Source organism: Emiliania huxleyi, assembly GCF_000372725.1.
Source record: "Emiliania huxleyi CCMP1516 unplaced genomic scaffold EMIHUscaffold_236, whole genome shotgun sequence".
NCBI classification, from domain to species: domain Eukaryota; phylum Haptophyta; order Isochrysidales; family Noelaerhabdaceae; genus Emiliania; species Emiliania huxleyi.
The window spans coordinates 45,214-67,618 of record NW_005200282.1 but is presented as its reverse complement, the minus strand read 5'-3'; the positions used below and the strand labels follow the sequence as shown (position 1 = coordinate 67,618).

The window sequence follows — 22,405 nt, the reverse complement described above, 5'->3', positions numbered from 1 at the left end:
TAAAAAGGGGAAAGTTTTGAAATTTCCTTGCAAGGGGCGGGACCCCCCATTGCCCCCCCCTGAATTGAAAGGGGGTCCCACCCCAAAAGTTCCCCCCCCATTTTGGGGGGGTTTAGCGGATTTCCCCTTTCCCCCCCCCCCCCCCTTCTTCTTTTCCCCCCCCTTTTCCCTCCCCCCCCCCCCCTCCCCCCCTCCCCCTCCTCGCAGTAGGGCCCATGCCCCATGACCATGTTCCGGTAGAATGATTCAGTGTTGCCGAAAGCGATAAAAGCGCCCTTCCGACCGTGCTCCCCGCTGCTGCTGAGGGCGGGGACAGACGACCTTGACGTCTCCGCAATAGTGCGTGCCGTCCTTGCCAATGTTGTCCGCGTCCACGTCGGGTTGTTTGTTGTAACTCTGACCGAGGTGGGCTTTCGGCTCCATTCGCACAGCGGTGCCCCACGCGGCGCGTAGGGCGAGGATGAGGCGTCGAAGCGTATACTTGTGGCGGGGGCGAGGGCGGAGGGCTTGGCGGCGGCGGCGAGGGCGGTGGCGGCGCCGGTGGCGGTGGAGAGAGCGGCGGCGGCGATGGCGGCGATGGCGGTGGTGGCGGTATGCCTAAGATGGCGCCGACATCCCGATAATAGATGTTAACACCGGCGGTGAGGCTGGCCTGCTCGAGGTTGGCGTTGTTGAGGTCAGCGTTGGACAGGTCAACGTCGCCGCCGTGGCCGCGGCCGCCGAAGGGACTCTCTGGCGGAACCCGGCCCGGCAGTGAAGGCGGCCTGCTCGAGGTTGGCGTTGTTGAGGTCAGCGTTGGAAAAGTCAACGTCGCCGCCGTCGCCGCCGCCGACGGGATCGAAGCCATCCCCGGCGGTGAAGATGACCCGTGTTTACTTTTACGGCCCTTGCCCTGCGAACGCGCACCCCCGGGGCTAGGGCTCTCTAGCCCGTAACCCGATACCGATCATCCGGCCCGCTGGGTGCGCTCCTCAGCTCCCCGGCCCTGGGTGTGAGGTTGATGACTGCACTCCAAGTGCTCCAAGTGCTAGTGCTTGAGAAGGCACCAACCAACAATTGCCCCACCACTGTGTGTGTGCCGTGGAGAAATTTACCTCGTGCAGGTTGCTCACCCACGGCACCGCACTTTGTCTTTGAGAATGCCGTGTGGGGCTCCTGCCCGTGGTCCCGGGCGTGGAGATGCGAGGCGGTCGCCCCCCCTTGCCCCACCACTGTGTGTGTGTGGAGACGTTTACCTTACCTTACCTTACCTTGCCTCGTACACCGTAACCTAAGGAAAGCAGAGGCAGCGCCAGCGGAGGTGTGTGCTGTGTGGCGAGACTGGAGTGTGCCGAGGCGGGAGGCGGGGGACCGGGACTGCGGTGGCAAGCCGTCGTCGCGCCGGCGCTGCTTGGATGCAGCACCGTGGCGATGGCGCTAAGACGTTCCTCTTTCCCGCGCCCCCCTCGCAAGGCGCGCGATACACACCTCACTGACTTCCTCACACACGTTCGTGCTACCTCTCGCCCGCGCCGGCTGCAAAGATCAGTGCGAGGGATCCGGGCATGATGATGCAGCCGAGTGCGAGCTGCAGCAGCGCCAGGAGGCGCATCGGCGACCTCTTGCGCGGGCAGAGGCGGAAGTAGCAAAAGCCGGGGAGGAGGTACGAGACGGTGGTCGAGCCTGTCGCGCCCACGACTGAGAGCACGAGGCCTAGTCATCAACCGCCCGCGAATGAACGAACCAGCTCACTAATTACGCCCACGGCCGAAAGCACGGGGCCGAGGTCCGTCACGACGAGCGCGATGCCTACGCACGGCGAGGCGGCCGTCAGGGAGAAGGCAGCTGTGCTCTGCGGAAGGCACCGTCGCGCGCCGACGGAGCAAACGAGGAAGAGCGACGTCACTACCCAAAACGTCAGCTCAGACGGCGGCGGCGGCGCGGCGGCGTCGGCGGCGGCGGCTGCAGCGGTGGCAGCGCCGATAGCAGCGGCGGCGGCGGAGGAGGACGCAGTAGCCTCTCGGCGGTCGAGTGCACCGCCGCCGGCCTCCACGCCGCCGCCGCCCGCCTCCACGCCGCCGCCGCCCGAAGGGAGCAGGGCGGCCTCGGGGCTCGACGCGCGGCGGCGCCTCCAGACCGGTTCGGGGAAGGCTCAGAGGGAATGCGTAGGGAGTGTTGAGGGCTCGCTGCGCGGTGGAAAGGCCTTGCGTAGACCTCGGCTATCTCGGCTCTCTCTCGAGCGGGAGATCTCGGCAGATCTTGAGGAGATCTCGACCCCCTCGGCTATATCTCGACTCGATCTCAGACCCCGAACGCAATCTCCGACTCGATCTCGCGCCTCCGCGCGTCGCGGGCGGCGCGAGCGACGCTGAGGAGGGAGAGGAGGCAGGAGCGGGAGGGGTGGGACTGTAGCCCGTAGGAGAGCACGACGGACAGCGCCTAGAGTCGAGGTGCTAGAGTCAAGGAAATGTCTAGGAAGTGTCTAGGAAATGTCTAGAGTCGAGGTGCTGGGTGCAGAAGAAGGCGGGCCTGGGTGCGGGTGGGAGGGGGCGGCAGCGCCTGGAACACGTGGTGGCGTTGCTCGTCAAAAAGGAGAAGGGAGTGAGAGCAGGAGGGGGCGGCACAACAGCGCCATGAGCACGCGCGCGAAAGAGACGATCGGCGAGGCCGGGTACGAGGCGAGCACCTGTTCACAGCGACTTCACTGTGAAGGAAGAGCCGGCGGGCGAGGGGCGGGGCGGGGGCAGGACGAGGCGTGCTCACGTCTCCGGCGATTTGGTCGCCAAATGTGAGGTAGCCGCAGAAGCCGACGAGCAGGTACTGCCTAGACACTTCCTAGACACTTCCTAGACATTTCCTAGACACTTCCTAGACACTTCCCAGACGAGAAGGTACTGCCTAGAAAGCTCCTCGGGGGCTCCTCGAAGGCTCCTCGACGCTTCGGCTAGTCTGATCAGCCCAGGCGAGCAGGGTGTGCCCGACGGCGACGGCCTCGGAGAGGACGACGGCGGCGGCGACGCGCCGCTGCGACGGGCGGCGCAGCTCTAGAAACATGCTTCGAGGTATTGAGGGTGACGTCGTGCGCCGCTTGTATGCTTGTGAGAGTGCGTGCGAGGAGGCGGACAGGGAGGAACAGAGGCGGCACGATCGACGAGAGAAGCCTGTCCGTGAGTTTGCCACGACGCACCGTTTGTGATGGAGACGATGTTTTGCTGGCAGGTGAAGGAGAAGACAAAGATGGGCACCTGCGGGCGGAGGGCGGTGCGGTGTGAACGGCGCCTCGCCTGCCGGCAGGCGGAGAAGGAGGAGGCGGAGGTGAAGGAGGGGGTGGGGGTGGAGGCGGTGTAACGGTGGGGGAGAGGGAGTGAGAGGAGGCGGAGTGCAACGTTAGCATCCGGTACACAATCGAAAGGAGGTGCGCGCCACAATACCCGTCTCCCTTAACATTGACCATGCAGAAAGGAGGCGGAGGTTGGCCGCCTTCCGGACGGCGTAATCTCGGGCAATCTCGGGTAATCTCGGGAGGGGCCGCCTTCCGGACGGCGTAATCTCGGGCAATATCGGGTAATCTCGGGTAATCTCGGGAGGAGGGGCCGCCTTCCGGACGGCGTCGAGCGCGCTGGTGGCGGCCGAGACGGCGCCGCGGCACGGCAGGTCGCCGTTGGGCGGGAAGCAGTTGCGGGAGCTGTTAGAGTATGGGTTGAGGAGCGGCGAGGCGCGCAGCACGGGGCCGCTCGAGAAGGCGACAATCTCAACCTGCAGGGGAGGAGGCAGGGGGCAGGGGGAGGGGGGCAGGGGCTGCCTCTCGGCTGTCTCTCGGCTGTCTCTCGGCTGTCTCTCGGCTATCTCTCGGCTGTCTCTCGGCTGTCTCTCGGTTGTCTCTCGGCTGTCCCTCGGCTGTCTCTCGGCTGTCTCTCGGCTGCCTCTCGGCTGCCTCTCCGCTGCCTCTCGGCTGCCTCTCGGCTGCCTCTCGGCTGTCTCTCGGCTGCCTCTCGGCTTCCCCTCGGCTGTCTCTCGGCTGTCTCTCGGCTGTCTCTCGGCTGTCTCTCGGCTGTCCCTCGGGCTGTCTCTCGGCTGTCTCTCGGCTGTCTCTCGGCTGTCTCTCGGCTGTCTCTCGGCTGTCTCTCGGCTGCCTCTCGGCTGCCCCTCGGCTGCCTCTCGGCTGCCTCTCGGCTGTCTCTCGGCTGTCCCTCGGGCTGTCTCTCGGCTGTCTCTCGGCTGTCTCTCGGCTGTCTCTCGGCTGCCCCTCGGCTGCCCCTCGGCTGTCTCTCGGCTGTCTCTCGGCTGTACCTCGGCTGCACCTCGGCTGTACCTCGGCTGCATCTCGGCTGTACCTCGGCTGCATCTCGGCTGCGTCGGCTGCGTCTCGGCTTACCTTGGCTGCATCTCGACTGTACCTCGGCTATCTCTCGGCTGCCTCTCGGCGACCTCTCGGCTAGATCTCGACCGTGACTAGGAGCAAGCAGCCGAGCGCAAGCAGCGAAGCATACTTCAGCGCGTCGATCCGGCGCAGCGACACGAGCGGCGCAAGGATCGGCACCGCCGCCGCCACCCAGAGCCGCCTAGGCACGGGTCGTGGGAACTTTCTAGGAACCTTCTAGGAGCCTTCTCGGCCACCCACAGCCGCCGGTCCAGCAGCGGCCCGGAGGCGCCCAGCGGTTCGATCGCCTTTGGCACGAGGACTTGCGAGCGAATAAACTGCGGGACTGGTGTACTCACGTCGCCGAGAGGTCGCCGAGAGGTCGCCTTTGGCAGCGAGTCCGACGTGAGCGAATGAAAACCTCAATCAATTTGTCGACCTGGATACTACAGCACAACTTCTCTCTCTCTCTCTCTCTCTCTCTCTCTCTCTCTCTCTCTCTCTCTCTCTCTCTCTCTCTCTCTCTCTCTCTCTCTCTCTCTCTCTCTCTCTCTCTCTCTCTCTCTCTCTCTCTCTCTCTCTCTCTCTCTCTCTCTCTCTCTCCTCAGTACTCGCCTTCGGCATCGAGTCGCCGACGACGACCAAATACGAGGTCGCGACGCCTAGAAGGTTCCTAGACGGCTCCGGCAAGTTCCGGGAAGTGTCCAGGCAAGTTCGGAGTCGCGACGCCGAAACACTTGACGGCGATCGCGGCGTCGATGGCGTACGGGAGTCCCGAGCCTGGAAGAGCCGCCTCTGCGACGGAGCGGAAGCTGGCGGGACGGCCGACTAGGTCCGCCTGATCACGCTGTGAAGAGACGTGAAGAGACGCCGCTCACAGCCGAAGGAGGTGGGTGCCCCGTCGAGGTCCGCCGCTGCAGAGAGGAGGTGCAGGCCGAGCCCGGAGAAGAGGCCGCACGCGAGCAGCAACAGCGAGCCGACCGCCCAGCCGCACGCGGCAAAGGCGGCAGGCAGGCCGAGCATGCCGGCGCCGATGATCGTGTTGGTGAGGTTGAGGACGGAGGAGCGGACGGAGCCCGTGCGCTCGCCCCCGCGCCGCGCCGCCTCGATCCACGACTCGCTCTGTGGCAGCGTCTCCCACGACGTGAGCGGAGGGTGGACAGCGGCCGGAGGGTGGACAGCGGCTGGCGCTGTGGCCGGGCGTGACGCGAGCGAGAGGCGGCCAGGCGATCCGGCCGTCGTTTCGCTGCCGTCGGCGGTAGAGGCTCGCGCGTCCGTGGACATTGCGGCGAGGAAGCAGCGACGGCAGCTGCTCAGACTATTCGAAGGCGGCAGCAGCGTTGGCACACTACACGGCCGCCCCGCGCCGAGCCTGTGCGACGGAGTTTTGAAAAAAGAAAGAATTTAACAAGACAACTCTCTCTCACAGCACACAGGCTCGACACAGGTGCGAACTGGCGCGTGCTAGTACTATCACCGGCACACCACCGGAGCCGCCTAAGCGACTCCGTTAAGAACGGCAATGCACTTAGCTCCGTGCACAATGCCGCTGTCCCCGCACGCTAGCTCGTTCACCGTCTGCCTTTTACAACAAAACTCCCTCGCACGACACTGGGCACAGGACTGGGCACGGGACTGGCTCGCACTGGCACTAACACAGGTACACCACGGGAGCCGCCTAAGCGACTCCTGCGAGGGTGGCGAGGCACTTAGCTCCGTGCACCCGCCCACCCCCGCCACAGGCAAGCTCATTCACAACACGTTGTCGACGTCGCCTCCGTCGCCAGCAAATACACGCATTCGCCGCCCACTCCATCTCTCGTATCCTCTCCTTCCTTTCCTTCTGCCCCTCTCTCAGGCGTTCTGTTTCCGCGGCTACTCGTTCAGTAGAGGGGGCGTTCTGCTGCTAGGGGAAACCTGGAGCGCGGAGCTAACCCTCGGAGACCCGTGTTTACTTTAAGGCCCTTGCCCTGCGAACGCGCACCCCCGGGGCTAGGGCTCTCTAGCCCGTAACCCGATACCGATCATCCGGCCCGCTGGATGCGCTTCTCAGCTCACCGGCCCTGCGCCGATGTGAGGTTGCCGACTGCACTCCAAGTGCTCCAAGTGCTCCTTGCAAAAGGGACTGCTGTGTATTATTAACAACGAAGGCGCTGAGAGGGGTGCGGCTTCGCCTAAAAAAATGGCTCTTCCGGCCCGTAGCAAACGTAAGAGCCACATACAACAAAATGGGGGGGTGTACAGTCTGAGTGCCGCCAAATGCTGCCGGCCATACAGAGCCCGCGATACCTCACTGCCCCGGCGCCCATGCCTCGACCTGCTTGGGCAGCAGCTGGTCCGACAGGTCCTCTCCGTGGCCTAGGCAGCCGTCGTTGCCCTGGCCCCAGGCAAGGAGGGCGCCGCCGGCGGTGGTGGCGATGCTGTGCACATCTCCAGCCGACACAGCGACGACGCGCCGCCCAGCGAAGGCCTCGATCTTCTTGGGCAGCAGCTGGCTCTGCTCGTCGCCGTGGCCCAGCTTGCCATAAACTCCCCAGCCCCAGCTCCAGACAGCTCCGTCGGCGGTGAGGGCGAAGCTGTGGTACAGCCTAGCCGAGACAGCGACGACGCGCCGACCAGCCAAGGCCTCCACCTTCTTCGGCAGCAGCTGTATCTGCGCGTAGCCGTGACCCAACTGGCCGTCGTCTCCATCTCCCCAGCTCCAGACGGCGCCGTCGGCGGTGAGGGCGAAGCTGTGGCTATATCCAGCCGATACAGCGACGACGCGCCGCCCAGCGAAGGCCTCGATCTTCTTTGGCAGCAGCTGGCTCTGCTCGTCGCCGTGGCCCAACCGGCCAAAGGCTCCCTCGCCCCAGCTCCAGACAGCTCCGTCGGCGGTGATGGCGAGGCTGTGGAAGCCTCCCGCCGACACGGCGATTACGCGCTGGGCAGCCAAGGCCTCGACCTTCTGGGGCAGCAGCTGTATCTGCGAGTCGCCGTGGCCCAGCTGGCCGGAGTCTCCACCGCCCCAGCTCAAGAGGGCGCCGTCGGCGGTAAGGGCGAGGCTGTGGCGCTGTCCAACCGACACAGCGATGACGCGCTGGCCAGCCAAGGCCTCAACCTTCTTCGGCAGCGGCTGGTCCTGCTGGTCGCCGTGGCCCAACTTGCCTCGCCCTCCATCGCCCCAGCTCCAGACAGCTCCATCGGCGGCGAGGGCGAGGCTGTGCACATCTCCAGCCGCCACGCTCACAGCGCGCTCTCCCAGCGTCGAGGGAAGGCGGGTCGGCGTGTTGAGTCGCGTCACGCCCTCGCCGTGACCGAGCAGCGCTGGAGAGTATGACAGCGCCGAGCCGCACGACCAGAGCCGCCCCTCGCCGTCGATGAAGAGGCTGTGCCGGCGGCCTGCCGCCACCCTCGCCGGCGGGTTGGACTCGCGCAGCAGCGCCGAATAGCACAGCCACCGCACGGCGCAGCTCTCGCCCTCTGGCAGCGCCGGCAGCTCCAAGCCGCGCTCTTGCGCCCACAAGCGGATGCCCTCCACCGCGAGTGAGGCGTGAAAGAGGAGGGAGACGGCGGCGACGCGAGCGATGTCGGCGGGGTCGCAACGAGAGACGACGCGCACGAGGAGGTCCGTGGGGAGGTCGAGGAGGCGGATGGGCGGCGGCGTGCTCGGCGAGTGGCGGTAGCGGGGTGCGACGCGGCGCGAGCTCAGAAAAGAATTTTACCATCATCTTACAGCAGACTGGCTCGGACGCCGCGAGGAGGACGGAGTTGCGCAAGGCGAAAGAAGCCGCGAGAACAAGGGACCGGCAGGCGGCGGCGTCGCAGGACGAGGCAGAAGAGAACGACGCGACAGAGGAGGAAGTGACAAGGGAGAGACCGACGAGAGTGGGGCGGCCGCGAGGTGGCATAGGTTAGGTTAGGTAGGAAAGGTGAACCCGGGTACAACTTTCGATAAGTAAATTCTTTTTTGCGAATCCGACGGCGGCTTCTGTGAGTGTGAGTGAGTGACACACACACACACACTTCTGTGAGGAGATTTTTGTGCGCCGCCGCAATTCTTTTTTCTTGATGGCCATCACAGTGGCCATCACCCTCCTCTTGTGCATCCTACAGACAGGCACTCCACGCTGGCTGCATTCGCCCGCCTAGCCCGTGTCCAGCATGGGCTGTGACATTCACCTGGCGCTCGAGCGCGGAATCTTCAAGCCCGACGCGGCGACAGTCGCAGCACGCGTTTACGCACTGGCCCTCGCCAAGCAGCTCACCTCGCACGAGGCGGCGCAGGAAGAGGCGGACGCCGAACGCAATGCCGAGCAGCTCGCCTCAGAGTGCGGGCAGGCTGACTGGGCTCACCTCATGCAGACTGAGGAGGAAGAGCAGCCGCCGGCGCTCCTCCTGCCGCCCGAGCTGTGGGAGCGCATCGCTCGCACCTGCCCAGTGACCCTCTGCATGGATTGGGTTGCGTGCCCGTTCACCCAGCTCGCCGCCCTGCCGCGCGCCGCCTTCGAGAGCAAGCACGACGGCCTCACGGCGCTGATCAAAAGTACGGCGGAGGCAGTTTCCGAGGAGCTCAAAGGCCGGCTGGAGGAGGAGATTCGCTCGAGCATGCCGCCGGAAATCGCAAGCATGCCGTCCGACGAGGCGCAGCAGTGGCTGTCGTGGCAGGTGCAGTGGGGCCTTGATGAGGCAATCTCGCAGGCCGTCTCCGCAGCAGTCGTCAAGGAGATGGGCGAGGTGGTGACCCCCGTCTTTGGGCAGGAGCTGCAGCTTGAGCGGCGCAACTACAACGCCTTTGCGCTCTTTGGCCACGGGAGCCGCGCGCAGTCCGGGCTCCGGATCAAGCGGCTCGGCTGCGTCCGCTCCGGCCGGCCGCACCCGCACGCACTTGCGGCACGCGCACGGCATGTCCATGAGGTCACCCGCTGTATAGGCTGGCCTCTCGAGATGGCGCGGGTCGGCATCGGGTGCGCAACCTGTCGTTTTCTCCACAACCCCTCTGCTCTGCCCGCTCCTTCCTCCTCTTTCGCATGATTCTTCTCCCGTCTCTTCCCCCTTTGCGGGGCCTCTTCCCTGAGCCTTACCCGAGAACCGCTTGCGGGCAGGTACGGCTTCATCCCCGAGCCCGACGACCCCAACCTGCACTCGCGCCACCACTGCTCGCTCGACGGCCTGTTCGCCGTGGACTGGGAGGTGTATCACGCGCTTGGCGTACCGAGGCGCGGTTCAGGCAGAGCGCCACATCGCCATGAGTGCGCGTGATTGTTGTGCGGTGTAGGAGAGCTGCTCGTCGCTCGAGGCGAGCGGGCGTGCGCTCCGCCCCAAGGGACCAACGACGGACAACCGCGGTGGGTCTTGCCTGACGCCGGAGCAGCTGGCTGAGCACGCCTCCTCCTGGCGCCAGCATCTCCGCCTCCTCGTCAAGGATCAGCCCGAAGAGCGCCGGGCGCAGCTCACGCGCGGCTGCGAGGTCAAGATCACCGCGCTGTGGCCACGCTCAGCCGACCACGACTCGTACGACGACCTCCACGACGTTGCCGACGACCCCGACGAGCGCGCGTTCGACGAGGCCGTTCGCGAGAGCCTGTCTCGGGCCGAGCAAGAGCAGGAGAGACTTTTTGCCAATCTTTCGATCGCGACGCCGGAGGCCGAGCTGCCGGAGGCGCTGCGGCTGGAGTTTGCCGCGGCGCGCGAGGCGGCGGCCGAGCGCATCGCGCGGGGCCAGACGCGCCGCGAGCTCCTCTCTGTCAGCTGGAGCGACGTCGACGTGCTGTCGCAGTTGATCGCCTTCCAGACCAAGCTGCTCGAGGCGGGCGCCGAGCCCGCCGACTTCCGGGTAATGATCGCCTTTGACAACTGACTCCACAGACCGCGAGAGGTTCATGAAGCCGCGCCGTCCGCGGCGGGTCGCGTCGCGTCCGGAGATCCGGAAGCGTTAACGCAAAAGGAAAGCGGCTCAGCTCTCGTCTCACGACGGTTTGTTGCCACCGGACTAGTGTCCTTTTGCGTGCCGGCGTCTCCGCATAAAGCCGTACAGTTCTCCTGGTTTGTCGGGTGCGGATCACTCAGTGCGGTCCCTTTAGTTTTCGAATGGGAATCGGGTGGGAGGAGAGCCAAGAAAAAAGCAAATCTCCCGGCGATCACGCTTCACGGCGCGGCGCCGCCGAGCATTTACCTTATTCCCACGGACCACGGGGATATGAAAATTGAAATGCCGTCCAGGCGGTAGCGGGTTCCGGCGCGTTTCTTCACACACACGAGACTACGTCCATATAGTGCTGGCGACGACGACACGCGGGGGACTGGGCGCTAGCCGCAGCTCCCCCGGGCCAACGGGGGCCTATCCCGGTCCAGCCAGCAGGGGCATACAATTCCTGTACCCCCCTACTGTGAAGATCACAGCGGACCCCTATTCACACCTAGACACGGAGGCACCTCCCCACGTCCGCTGCCGGCTCCGCTGCTCTGCAAGCTCCCATACCTCACTCGGGGTGCAAACACTAACTCAATCGCCGAGATCGACCCTATGCAGGCGACCGGGCGCAAACAGACCTCGGTCTGAGGCGCGCCACACCGCCTTCGGCACTCGCCCTCGCCCGCGAGCCCTCGGACGCGCCCCACCCGCGCCCTCACCACCAAATCCCTCGCCTGAAGCAATCTGATACCGCCCTTCCTCCGACACGTCAGCTCGTTCTCCTACTGCGGCGTCGTGGGCGGCTGGACAGAGCTGCGCAGAGATGCCCCGTGCACGAAGAGAGTTGCCTCGAGAGAGTTGCCCCTTCCTCCGACACGTCAGCTCGTTCTCCTACTGCGGCGTCGTGGGCGGCTGGACAGAGCTGCGCAGAGATGCCCCGTGCACGAAGAGAGTTGCCTCGAGAGAGTTGCCCTTCCTCCGACACGTCAGCTCGTTCTCCTACTGCGGCGTCGTGGGCGGCTGGACAGAGCTGCGCAGAGATGCCCCGTGCACGAAGAGAGTTGCCTCGAGAGAGTTGCCCCTTCCTCCGACACGTCAGCTCGTTCTCCTACTGCGGCGTCGTGGGCGGCTGGACAGAGCTGCGCAGAGATGCCCCGTGCACGAAGAGAGTTGCCTCGAGAGAGTTGCCCCTCCTCCGACACGTCAGCTCGTTCTCCTACTGCGGCGTCGTGGGCGGCTGGACAGAGCTGCGCAGAGATGCCCCGTGCACGAAGAGAGTTGCCTCGAGAGAGTTGCCCTTCCTCCGACACGTCAGCTCGTTCTCCTACTGCGGCGTCGTGGGCGGCTGGACAGAGCTGCGCAGAGATGCCCCGTGCACGAAGAGAGTTGCCTCGAGAGAGTTGCCCCTTCCTCCGACACGTCAGCTCGTTCTCCTACTGCGGCGTCGTGGGCGGCTGGACAGAGCTGCGCAGAGATGCCCCGTGCACGAAGAGAGTTGCCTCGAGAGAGTTGCCCCTTCCTCCGACACGTCAGCTCGTTCTCCTACTGCGGCGTCGTGGGCGGCTGGACAGAGCTGCGCAGAGATGCCCCGTGCACGAAGAGAGTTGCCTCGAGAGAGTTGCCCTTCCTCCGACACGTCAGCTCGTTCTCCTACTGCGGCGTCGTGGGCGGCTGGACAGAGCTGCGCAGAGATGCCCCGTGCACGAAGAGAGTTGCCTCGAGAGAGTTGCCCTTCCTCCGACACGTCAGCTCGTTCTCCTACTGCGGCGTCGTGGGCGGCTGGACAGAGCTGCGCAGAGATGCCCCGTGCACGAAGAGAGTTGCCTCGAGAGAGTTGCCCCTTCCTCCGACACGTCAGCTCGTTCTCCTACTGCGGCGTCGTGGGCGGCTGGACAGAGCTGCGCAGAGATGCCCCGTGCACGAAGAGAGTTGCCTCGAGAGAGTTGCCCTTCCTCCGACACGTCAGCTCGTTCTCCTACTGCGGCGTCGTGGGCGGCTGGACAGAGCTGCGCAGAGATGCCCCGTGCACGAAGAGAGTTGCCTCGAGAGAGTTGCCCTTCCTCCGACACGTCAGCTCGTTCTCCTACTGCGGCGTCGTGGGCGGCTGGACAGAGCTGCGCAGAGATGCCCCGTGCACGAAGAGATCCCCTTGATCCGACGACTGAGTTCGTTTTCTTTCATACCTGCGCTGTCGTGGTGTACACAGGCACCAACACGCTGCCGCTCGACTCGCCGGTGGAGGTGGAGGCGATCATCACCGTCAAGCCCGCCTGACTCGACTACGGCTTTACGCGAGAGTGCCGAGGGATTGGCCGAGTGCCGAGAGAGACCTGTCTCCGGCAATACAGTATCCGTCTACCCCGTCAAGCCGACGCGTGGCCGTGGGGGTGGGCGTGCGCTCCCCCGCCTCCTCGGTTGTTAGGCAATGTGACGCTACCAGGGTCGGGGCGGGCGCGGGCGAGACCGACGCACCGGAGAGGCTCTGACAGCTGCTCTGTGCGGGGCCGGGGGAGATGTGAAATAACATATATTTTCGATAAACCACGTACGCTCGAGTCTCGAAGCTCACGAACGGCCCTCCCCCGCCGCAGCCTCGGCGCCTCAGTCACCCCTCGGAGGCGCCTCCCTCCGCTAGCGCTAGTCCCTCCCTGTACTTTACCGCGTGTCTGGAGACTCTGGACGCAGGCCCGCCCTCTCGCCCGCCGCGGCGCGCTCCTGTCCCACGTGCGCCGACAGACCCCCCCCCCCCCACACACACACAAAAACCAAGATCTCGCCCGCACCGTCGCTGCGCGTCGTGCTCCGCAGCCGCAGGGTCTGCTGCTCTCTCTGCCGTGCTCGCGCGGCGGTCCCGCCGGGCCCCGCGCCCTCGCCGCCCGGCCGGGGCTGGAGAGGCTCAGCGCAGCTCGATGCCGCGCTCCTCGCACACGGCCACCAGCTCAGGCTGCTCCTTGTTGTCCACCTCGAGGTACTGCACGCGAGGGGAGGTGCGGTGAGCATTGGGCGGGGGGAGGAGCGTGTGGCGAGGGGGGGGCGTCTCGCGCCTTCAAGCTCGGGGCGGCCCCCTCCTTGAGGGCGGCGGCCAGCGCCTTGCAGCCCTCGTCGCCAATCTTGTTTTCGTCGAGATAGAGATACTCGAGCCGCGGCGCTGCCCCGCTCGCGAGGACCTCCGCCAGCTGCGCCGCCTCCGCGTCGCCCCAGCCGAGGCCGCGGTAGAACAGCTCGGTCACCTTGTCAAACTGCTCCTCGAAGGCGGCCTCGTACAGCCGCTTCACCAGCGGCTTGTCGTCCTTGCCGTTGGTGAAGCTCTTCTTCTCCAGCTCCGCCGCGAACGCAGACGGCAGCAGCGGAGGGCGCCGGCCGCCGTCCTGGGTGCAGTCGTCTCGGAGGCTGCCGAAGTAGTACTCCTTGCCGGCGCGCATCTTGCCGAGGTCGAGCGAGAGGTAGCTAGCCTTTGTCAGGCCCGCCCAGCTCTGCTCCGTGTAGCACCAGCCGCGGTCAAAGTACTTGGCCACGTTGGTGCCCTCGGCCTGGTCCTCCGCCTTGTGCCCGTCCGGGAAGGAGGTCAGCCGCAGCACCCAAGTGTGCTGGTGGGAGTAGAGCGTGCCGAGGCAGCCCAAACCCTGCTTGAAGAGCGCGTTCTGCTCCTCGGTGCGCAGGACGCCGTTGGGGGGGTCGGGGTGCTGGTGCAGCGAGCCGAAGTCCCAAAAGACGCCGAGCCGCGTGATGTACGGAGCGCTGAGCAGGGCCTTGAGCGCCCTCGCGACGCGGGCGAGGTTGGCTCCGCGCGGGTCGGGGTGGTCCTTGGTCAGCCACGGGTAGGAGAGCGCGGCGACGGGAAGGAAGGGAAGGCCATACTCGGTGGTCGCCTCGACGAGATCGGCGAGGGAGAGGAAGGCCTCTTTGGGCAGCGCCTGGCGGTGGGCGAGGACGCCGCCCGCCTCGGCGTGGCTGATGACCCACTGCGCGTCGAGGAGGGCGGCGGCGCCGCTCGCGAGGACACGCTCCAGGTCGCCGCCGCCGCGCTTGCGCCACAGCTCCAGCATCTCCTCGTAGGTCAGGCCCGGCTTGCTCGTGCCGCAGCCCATCGCTTCGCCTGCCTGTGTAAGGCCGATCGGATGGTGCTCAACAGCGGCTCGGGCAGCGGCCAAGGCCGCAAACGCGAGCTGAGGGCGTGTCAAGATTTTTGTCTAGCAGTTTACAAAGATTCTTTCTTTTTTTTGAGCTAGACTTCGTTGTTAATAGGAACAAGCGAAGGCACACACGACATGACGCCAAACACACGATTGCACGCACCGCACCGCACCTCGCACCCGCGCCCGCCGCCCCCCCGACCCCCGCCCCGCCTAGGTGGGAAAGAGATGAGGAGATGGGACAGCGAAGGAGGAGTACGAGCACGTATGGGAGGGTTCAATGATGCGCCACGCTGCCCGGCGTCTCTCACTTTCCGGGACAGCCCCGCCCTTGTGAGGCAGGAAAGTGACGGCTACCCCGTACGCGCCTGTTGCTCTACTCGTCGCCGACCGCCCATTCCCCCCTCCTCGTTCCCCCCTCGGCGAGCCGATGATCGTCGAGCCTCTGCCCCGCGCGCCCCCGAGCCCCCCCCCTCCCACCCACCCACCCACACACACACACACACACCGCCGCCGCCGCGCGAGCGCCGCGCGGCGGCACACCCAGCTCAAAAGAAAAAGAAAAAAGGGAATGAGGAGACCAGCGAGGGAGACTCCCCGCCTATGCAAGCCCCAGAGAGGGGCCGCCATCGCCGAAGCTGTGCCAAAGCATAACTCCAAAACCCGCAGCGGCCCAGGGGGCCTTGGGGGCAGCCTGCCGGACCGCCGCTGCACGGGGCTAGGCACCAGAAGATGAGTGGAATTGATGAATTGGGCCGTTGTCCGTGCCTCCCCTCTATACGTCAGAGTGGGACCTACGCCGCGCCGGGAAAGGGGCGCGCCCGGTCCTCGACGGAGCCGCGCGCCCCAAACGACCCAGGCGGCGAGTAGTCGACCTCGAACCTCCGACATGTAGTTGCCCGTAGTTAGCGCCCGCCCGCCCCCGCCTCCGTCACTTCGTAAAAGAAAACACGAAATAAAAACAAGCAAAAGAGAAAGCGAAGCCAAAAAACGATTGCGTAAACGGCGTCACAAAGCCCGCCGGTTTTGATCGACAATCGTGAGATTGACCGCCGTCGACCAGAGAATGGCAGACGATGCGTCAGCTTGTGCGGCGCTCGCGCCGCGCAGGCTGGCCCATCGAGGGCACTCTCTGGCGCTGTCCGGGCCAAGCGCGGCGCCGCGCATGCTGCGTGCCACTCGCCGTGGCTTGCGGTGCAGCGCCACTGCAGCCTCGAAAACGTCGCGCACAGCACCAGCATGCTGCCCACCAGGCAGCAGAGTGCTGCACCGGCGTGCAGCGGACGTTGCGGCGCTGCGGCACCGCCTCCCCGCCCTGTCCACGGAGCAGACGAGCGGCGGCACGGCCTTCCACCAGCTGCAGGAAGTGCGCACTTCCCAAAGGAAGCACAGGATGCTCCCGCAGTTTACGCAGCTTTGTGCAGCGCAGCGCACGGGCCACGCCACACAAAGCCGACCCTCAGTCTGGCCAAGAGGCTGTCTGCGGAAGGCCTGGCAGCACGTACTCGCCTCCTCCGCGGCCATGACCTCCGCCCGGGCGAGCGAGGAGCGGGGACACAACCATTTCTGGAATCGTGTGTCCCCAACGGAGATTTTTTTCTTTTCCAGCGGGGACTGTACCGCGTTGGTGTCCCAGTGTGTGGCAGCCAGCTGGCTGTGTGTCTTGTGAGCCTGTTTGTGTCTTTGTGTTGCTCGTGCGTGTCGTCATCATCTGTCTCGCGTCCACGGTGGAGTCCACCCATACCGCGTTGGTGTCCAGTCCGAGCCTGATGTTGTTCATTCATCTTTCTACATACATACATCCCAGTCGTTGGTCGGACTGTGTTTCGCCTTCCCATCAATCAATCGGACTGTTGTTCATCTTTCTACATACATACATGGCACTGCAAATGTCCCGGTTCAAGATGTGGTCACGCAGGGAAGCATGTGTCTCCTCCACAGCTGGGCCGCGCTTGCCGAACATTCGACCTGGGGGTCTTGATAGTGCAAAATAATGCGGTGAAACGCGTACCGTGCCGTACCGCGTACCGTACCGGCGACGCGAGCTCGCCGCTGTCGCAAGTTTGGACGCTCTGGGGACGCGCCGCAAAATCAAGCCGATGGAAAGGGGGCTGACTGGGGCGGCCAATTCACACCTCGCGGGACTACTTATGTTTTCGTAAACGTAGTTGTGCCCCCCCGCTACGTCGCACGAGTGCAACCGGGTAGCGGGGGGCTAAAACGTCATTTCAAAGACGGATGAGCGACAGCGACCGGCCTACCGCTGGGTGCGCTTCTTAGGGACTTAGCTCCCCGGCCCCACGAGACAGCAGACACGAGAGACACACCGGGGAAGGGGAGAGCGGGGGCGGGCGGGCGGGGGCGGGGGCGGCGGCGCGCGGCGCACGCGCGACTGAGGGCAGGGGGTGGGGACTCCCGGGGTGCACACGCTGCGCGCACACGCACCACATACCCTCATGAGACATACTGAGGGAAGGACGGAGCGGCGGCGGCGGCGGCGGCGGCGGCAGCGGCGGCACAGCGCGCGCGCGGCGCGCGCGAGGCGCTTTTGATTCTAGATGATCGGCAAAAAGGAAAGTTGGAGTAACGGCGACCGCGTTCGCAATGAAGTCGCCTGTCGAGCAGCTTCCGCGGCGCGCATGCGCCGCGGGGTTGACCGACAGCCGCGCCTCTCGCGCCTCCCGTGCCACGCGCGGCGACGCGCGCGCCGCGCGCCAGTCAGTGCACTGGCAGTACTGCACCAGCCAGCACGGCGTGGAGCAATGCATCCAGGACATTGTGCTGGGCGCCAGCCAGCATGCCTCAGGACAGAGCAAGGGAGCATGCTGCGCACCCTGGCGCAGCGCCAGCTCGCCTCCAATCAGGCACTCTCACCACTGCACAGCCGTCCACGAGCACCCGCAGCTGCACTGCTCAATGCTCAAGCTCAGGAGCCTCCCCTTGTTGTCGCAGCTTTGTACAGTGCAGCGTGCGAGCAGCGCAGCGCCAGGCCGACCCCTGGCACGCCCGAGCGGCTGTGGGACGGAGGCCCACCGAGCGCTACCGAGCGAGTGCGAGCCGCATCGGCGGCCGTGTCTCCCGCCGCCGCGAGCGAGCGGCGCAAAGAGACTGCGTCGCGCATGCTTCCCTTGGAGGGATGTTCGTAAAATTCTTTTCTCAGTGTGCCTGTGTTAGTGCCAGCGCGCGCCAGTCCCGTGCCCAGTGTTGTGCGATTTTTTGGCGGCAGGGCTGTTCCAGTTTATCTTGTGGCACGCGCGAGCCTGTGAATAGGCCCCGGAGGCCTGGGGATGGTTGAGGGGGGGCCTCAACCCTCAACCGAGACGCGCGTCGGGAGCATCTGACACGGCGGCGTCGGGCAGGTTGCGCCTCTCTCTGGTGCTGCTGGCGCTGGTGGTGCTGGTGGTGCTGGTGCTGATGCTGCTGCTGGTGCGGCGCGGCTCTCCGACTCGACTCGAGGCGCGCGTCGCGGCAATCTGACGCGGCGGGCGGCGTCGCGGGCGGCAGCGATCGCGGCTCGACGGTGGAGGCGGAGGGTGGTGGCTGTGGCCGCTGCTTGCTGCTGCAGCTGCTGCTGCTGCTGCTGCTGCTCCGCTGCTGCTGATTGTGGCTACGATTTCTCCGATCACCCCGCCCGCCCGCCCCGCCCCGCCCGCCCGCCTCTCCCCGCTTGCCCGCCCGCCCGCCCGCCCGCCCGCCCGACCGACCGACCACCCATTCCCATCACCATCTCACATACCTTCATATAGGCGCTCGAGACCTCCTCTCGCTGCCTACTCGCTGCCTCGAGGGAGGAGGGGAAGAGGTCAGGCAGCATTCAATTGCGCTTGGCGCGAGGCCCCTCCCCGAAAGGCAAGTATTAGCCACATGAAATCCGAGACCCCTCCCCCCCGCCCCGACCCCCCCACCCCCTTGCTCCCCTCCTCGGCTATCACGCGAGATCTAGTCAGAGCTGACACACAGCTCCATTCACACCTCGCGACCAGAGGCGACTACCACCCTCGACAAATCCCCGGAACCCCACCATCGCTCGCCTACCCTAGTTCAAGCACGTCGCCGCGCTCACAAGGAGGCGCGGCTGTTGGCACAGGCGATGCAACGGCGGGTACCGCTGCGCTTTGTCTACGGCTCGGCATCGGGGAAGTGGCATGAGGCGAGCCCAGGATGGCTCGGCCGTATCCGAGCATGTTGGACGATTCGCCCCCCGTTGGCTCACCTCAGGCGAACCGCGCGGCCATTGCCAGTCACCCCGACGCCTCAGCCGCTTGCGTGGAGGGCGCGTCGCATTTCATGCTTACCGACGAGCCGGAGGCGACGCTGGCGGCTGTGCAAGGGCTGCTCGTTGGACTAGTGCAGCATGGAGCGTGATTGCCCACTCGCGGTCTCGTGGCCCGCTCACAGGCGCACCACAGGCGCACGTAGCTTCCTCGACCCTGTCAGCTGCCGAAAGGCTCTCGGAGAGTGCAGTCAGGACAGCCCACCTTAGCTACACTTTCACACCGTATGGCGTCCTAATCACCGGGCTTGACGTGCGAAACCCTTTTATTCTTGATCTTGATTGATTTTACTTTCAAGTAGTTCAGTAGTGCACGGTCGCCCGGTGGCGGTGCCGCCGCTCGCGCGATGTATCTTGGTGCCGTCCCCTGCACTGGCCCTCCCTGCTGCTCTTATTTCGCGGCTCGGACGCCGGTCGGGCGCCGGCGCCAAAGAGGCCTCATGTACCACGTCCACGACAGAAAACAAGAGGGGCAGAGTACAATACAACGGACCACACAAGGGGCACACACACACCACCCACGCTCGGTCAGTAGTACTCCTGCTCCGCACTCACCCTTCTCGGCTGCTCGCCCGCGCTGCCATTTGCGCCGCCCGACGCGAGGGCGTGGCCGTTCGCGCCCACCGCCCGCGCCGGCGGCACCGCCGACGCCGCTGCTGCCGCACCCGCCACCACCCTGTTCTCGGCTGCGGCGCCGTTTTGAGACTCCGTCCGGGGGGAGGGCACCGGCTGCGGCGAGGCGTTGCTCAGCGGCTGGTTGAGGGACGGGCGGCGGGAGGGGGCCTGCGAAGACGCGGGCGTCGGCGCCGGCGTCGGCCCGCCGGTCGCCTGCCCGGGAGAGAGCCGTCCCGGCGTGCCGTTCGGCGTCTCGTCCGGAGTTCCGCGTGGGGTGGGGCGCAGCGGCGGGAGGCCTCGCTTCAGCTCCTGTTCACAGACGCGCGCTGTGAAGAGACGCCGTCCACAGGGCGCAGCGGCGGGAGGCCTCGCCGCGGCGCCTCGACGAAGTCCAGCGGCGAGACGCGCGCTGCGGCGGCAGAGGCGGCGGCGCCGCCGCCGTCGCCGCCTCCGCCGTCGCGGCCGCCGCCGCCGCGGCTGCGGCTTGCGCTGCGCAGCGACGAGCGGTCGAAGTTGCGGATGTCGGAGACGAGGTCGTTGACAGGGTCGCGGCTTGCGCCGAAGGGCGTCTTCGGCGGCGGCGGCGGCGGCGGCCGGGGGGGCGGCGGCGTGCGCGGCGGCGGCGCGGACGGCGCGGGCGGCGGAGGGGCGTGGGAGGGCGAGGCCAAGTGCGCGGGGGGCAAGAGCTGGTGGTGCGTGGTGGGCAGGAGCTGCTGGTGCGCGGCGGCGACGCTCGACGCGGAGCGGGAGAGAGACTCGGTGAAGCCAGAGGCGGCGGAGAGGATCTTCTGCAGGTCGAAGGAGTCCGCGAGCCGCGCCTGCACGCACTCATTACGTAAATTAACTACTCAGTTAATTAAGGGAGTCCGCGAGCCGCACCTGCACGCACTGCTGAGTGAAGTCGAGGAGCTGAGCGGCCCTCCGAGGGCGGCAGCGCGCTAGGAAGTGTCTAGGAGCTGTCTAGGAAGTGTCTAGGAGGTGTCTAGGAGGTGTCTAGGAGGTGTCTAGGAGGTGTCTAGGAGGTGTCTAGGAAGTGTCTAGGAGGTGTCTAGGAGGTGTCTAGGAGGTGTCTAGGAAGTGTCTAGGAAGCGCCTGCACCCGCTCGGCGACCTCCTTGTCCGCCTGTAGCATCACGGCGCCAGCTGCCTTATGGAAGTGTCTAGGAAGAGTCTAGGAAGCGACCTCCTTGTCCGCCTGCAGCATCACGGCGCCAGCTGCCTTATGGAAGTGTCTAGGAAGAGTCTAGGAAGCGACCTCCTTGTGCGAGCGGTTCGAAAGACTCGAGCAGCAACGCACGGCCAGACGCCACACCTCCGCTAGCCACACCTCCTCTAGCCACCCCAACACCACTGCTGTTGCTGCTGCTACTGTTGCTACTGTTGCTACTACTCCCTCTAGTGTTGCCATCTACTGCTGCTGCTGCTATTGCCGCTACTACCTCTGTTAAAGCGCCTGCGCCACCGCAAGCGACGAACGGAGCCCCGCCGCCTCGGCCTCGGTGCGAGCGAGCAGCGTCGACATCGCCTCCGCCTCCACCCTCACGACCTCATCCAGCCTCGCCGCCGCCGCCATCGCCGCCGCGCAGCAGGCCGCCGCCTCGGGACAGGCGCTGCACTCATCCACTGGTTTCGCTGCCTTTCTAGGAAGGGTCTACGAAGTGTCTACGAAGTGTCTGGGAAGTGTCTGGGAAGTGTCTGGGAAGTGTCTGGGAAGTCTCGTACGAAGTAGTGGGCCCGCCGGCCCCGGCCACGCATCTCATAAGTGTCTGGGAGGTGTCTAGGAAGTGTCTAGGAAGTGTCTAGGAGGTGCCGTAGGAAGTCCCTTCATTAGGACCAGGCCGCCGCCTCGGTCCGGGCGAGGGCCAGGTGCAGTGAGCTCCTCCACACATGGACAGTGCGAGGCCCGGTTGTGCGTGCGTGCGTGCGTGTGTGTGTGTGTGTGTGTGCGTGTGTGTGTGTGTGTGTGTGTGTGTGTGTGTGTGTGTGTGTGTGTGTGTGTGTGCGTGTGTGTGTGTGTGTGTGTGTGTGTGTGTGTGCGTGTGTGTGTGCGTGTGTGTGTGTGTGCGTGTGTGTGTGCGTGTGTGCGTGTGTGTCCATGTGTCGTGTGTGCGTGCGTACCTCAGTCCACGCCATGGAGGAAGCCGAGCCGCCCCACATCGACCCCGCATGCGAGGCGGCCTGTTCACAGCCAGAGGTGTGAAGAGGCGCCGCTCACAGGAAGTGTCTAGGAAGGGGCCCCGCGGGCGAGAGAGGCGGCCTTCGCCGCCGCCTGCGACGCCGTGGCGTGCACCTCGGCCGCCGCCGCGTTCAGAGCCCTCTCCAGCTCGGCCAGCCTGGCGAGCATATGAGGAGATAACGATGCGATGAGGGGAGATACGGGGAGATCTCCAGCTCGGCCAGCCTGGCGAGCATATGAGGAGATAACGATGAGATGTGGGGAGATACGGGGAGATCTCCAGCTCGGCCAGCCTGGCGAGCATATGAGGAGATAACGATGAGATGTGGGGAGATACGGGGAGATCTCCAGCTCGGCCAGCCTGGCGAGCATACGGGGAGATAACGATGAGATGAGGGGAGATACGGGGAGATACGGGGAGATACGGGGAGATCTCTAGCTTGGCCAGCCTGGCGAGCCGGTGAGCAGTGAATTCGTTAACAGACTGATGGAGGGGGAGGGAACGAGAGAGCGAAGCGCGCGGAGCTCTCCGAACATCCTCGGACGATCTCGCAATCTCGGCCAACCTCGCAATCTCGGCCAACCTCGCAATCTCGGCCAACCTCGCCTCCTCCGGACGGCCAGCTCGGCGGCGCCGCCCCCCCGCAGCATGCCTCCCCCGAACGGCGGGGAGTCGTGCCTGCGGGGAGATGGGGAGAGGGGGGGAGAGAGGGGGAGATATGAGCGGCGGGGAGTCGTGCCTGCGTCGAACCAGCGTCGGGGCGCGGGGCTGTGCAGTGTGCTCAGAGCGCCGTTCGAATACGAGGGAGGTATACGTCTCCGGACGCTAGTTGGGATGCAAGAGCTCCGTCCACCGCTTCTGGGCTCCGAGAGAGGGGGAGGGAGGGGGAGAGAGGGGGAGGGAGGGGGAGGGAGGGGCAGGTAGGGGGAGATAAGGGGAGAGAGGGGGAGATATGGGGAGGTAGGGGGAGGGAGGC

At 65.7% G+C, this 22,405-nt stretch overlaps 3 protein-coding genes across 3 annotated transcripts in view; 1 reads left to right on the top strand and 2 right to left on the bottom strand.

Annotated features, from left to right (window-relative positions):
• Positions 1 to 1,495: 1,495 nt before the first annotated feature.
• On the bottom strand, positions 1,496 to 5,623 carry EMIHUDRAFT_457313 (hypothetical protein; the record flags this gene model as incomplete). The annotated part of the gene is made up of 7 exons (XM_005779114.1): positions 1,496 to 1,692; positions 3,167 to 3,224; positions 3,586 to 3,735; positions 4,427 to 4,541; positions 4,607 to 4,647; positions 4,955 to 5,001; positions 5,218 to 5,623. 7 exons carry the CDS (start codon positions 5,621 to 5,623, stop codon positions 1,496 to 1,498), a joined length of 1,014 nt encoding a protein of 337 aa, XP_005779171.1.
• A 2,348-nt stretch (positions 5,624 to 7,971) lies between these two features.
• Positions 7,972 to 10,178, top strand: EMIHUDRAFT_236537 (hypothetical protein; the record flags this gene model as incomplete). Its single annotated transcript, XM_005779113.1, has 5 exons — positions 7,972 to 8,000; positions 8,083 to 8,182; positions 8,471 to 9,285; positions 9,424 to 9,511; positions 9,597 to 10,178. The coding sequence occupies 5 exons, from the start codon at positions 7,972 to 7,974 to the stop codon at positions 10,176 to 10,178; spliced, it is 1,614 nt and encodes a 537-aa protein (XP_005779170.1).
• Positions 10,179 to 19,166: 8,988 nt separating this feature from the next.
• EMIHUDRAFT_114969 (hypothetical protein) overlaps positions 19,167 to 22,405 on the bottom strand; it is a gene marked incomplete at both ends in the record, with an annotated part of 5,994 nt that continues 2,755 nt past the window's right edge. The window contains 7 exons of the mRNA XM_005779112.1: positions 19,167 to 19,562; positions 19,601 to 20,071; positions 20,352 to 20,399; positions 20,715 to 20,888; positions 21,371 to 21,430; positions 21,543 to 21,653; positions 22,093 to 22,107. Of these exons, the coding sequence (XP_005779169.1) occupies positions 19,167 to 19,562; positions 19,601 to 20,071; positions 20,352 to 20,399; positions 20,715 to 20,888; positions 21,371 to 21,430; positions 21,543 to 21,653; positions 22,093 to 22,107 (1,275 nt within the window). The remainder of the gene's footprint in view (positions 19,563 to 19,600; positions 20,072 to 20,351; positions 20,400 to 20,714; positions 20,889 to 21,370; positions 21,431 to 21,542; positions 21,654 to 22,092; positions 22,108 to 22,405) is intronic.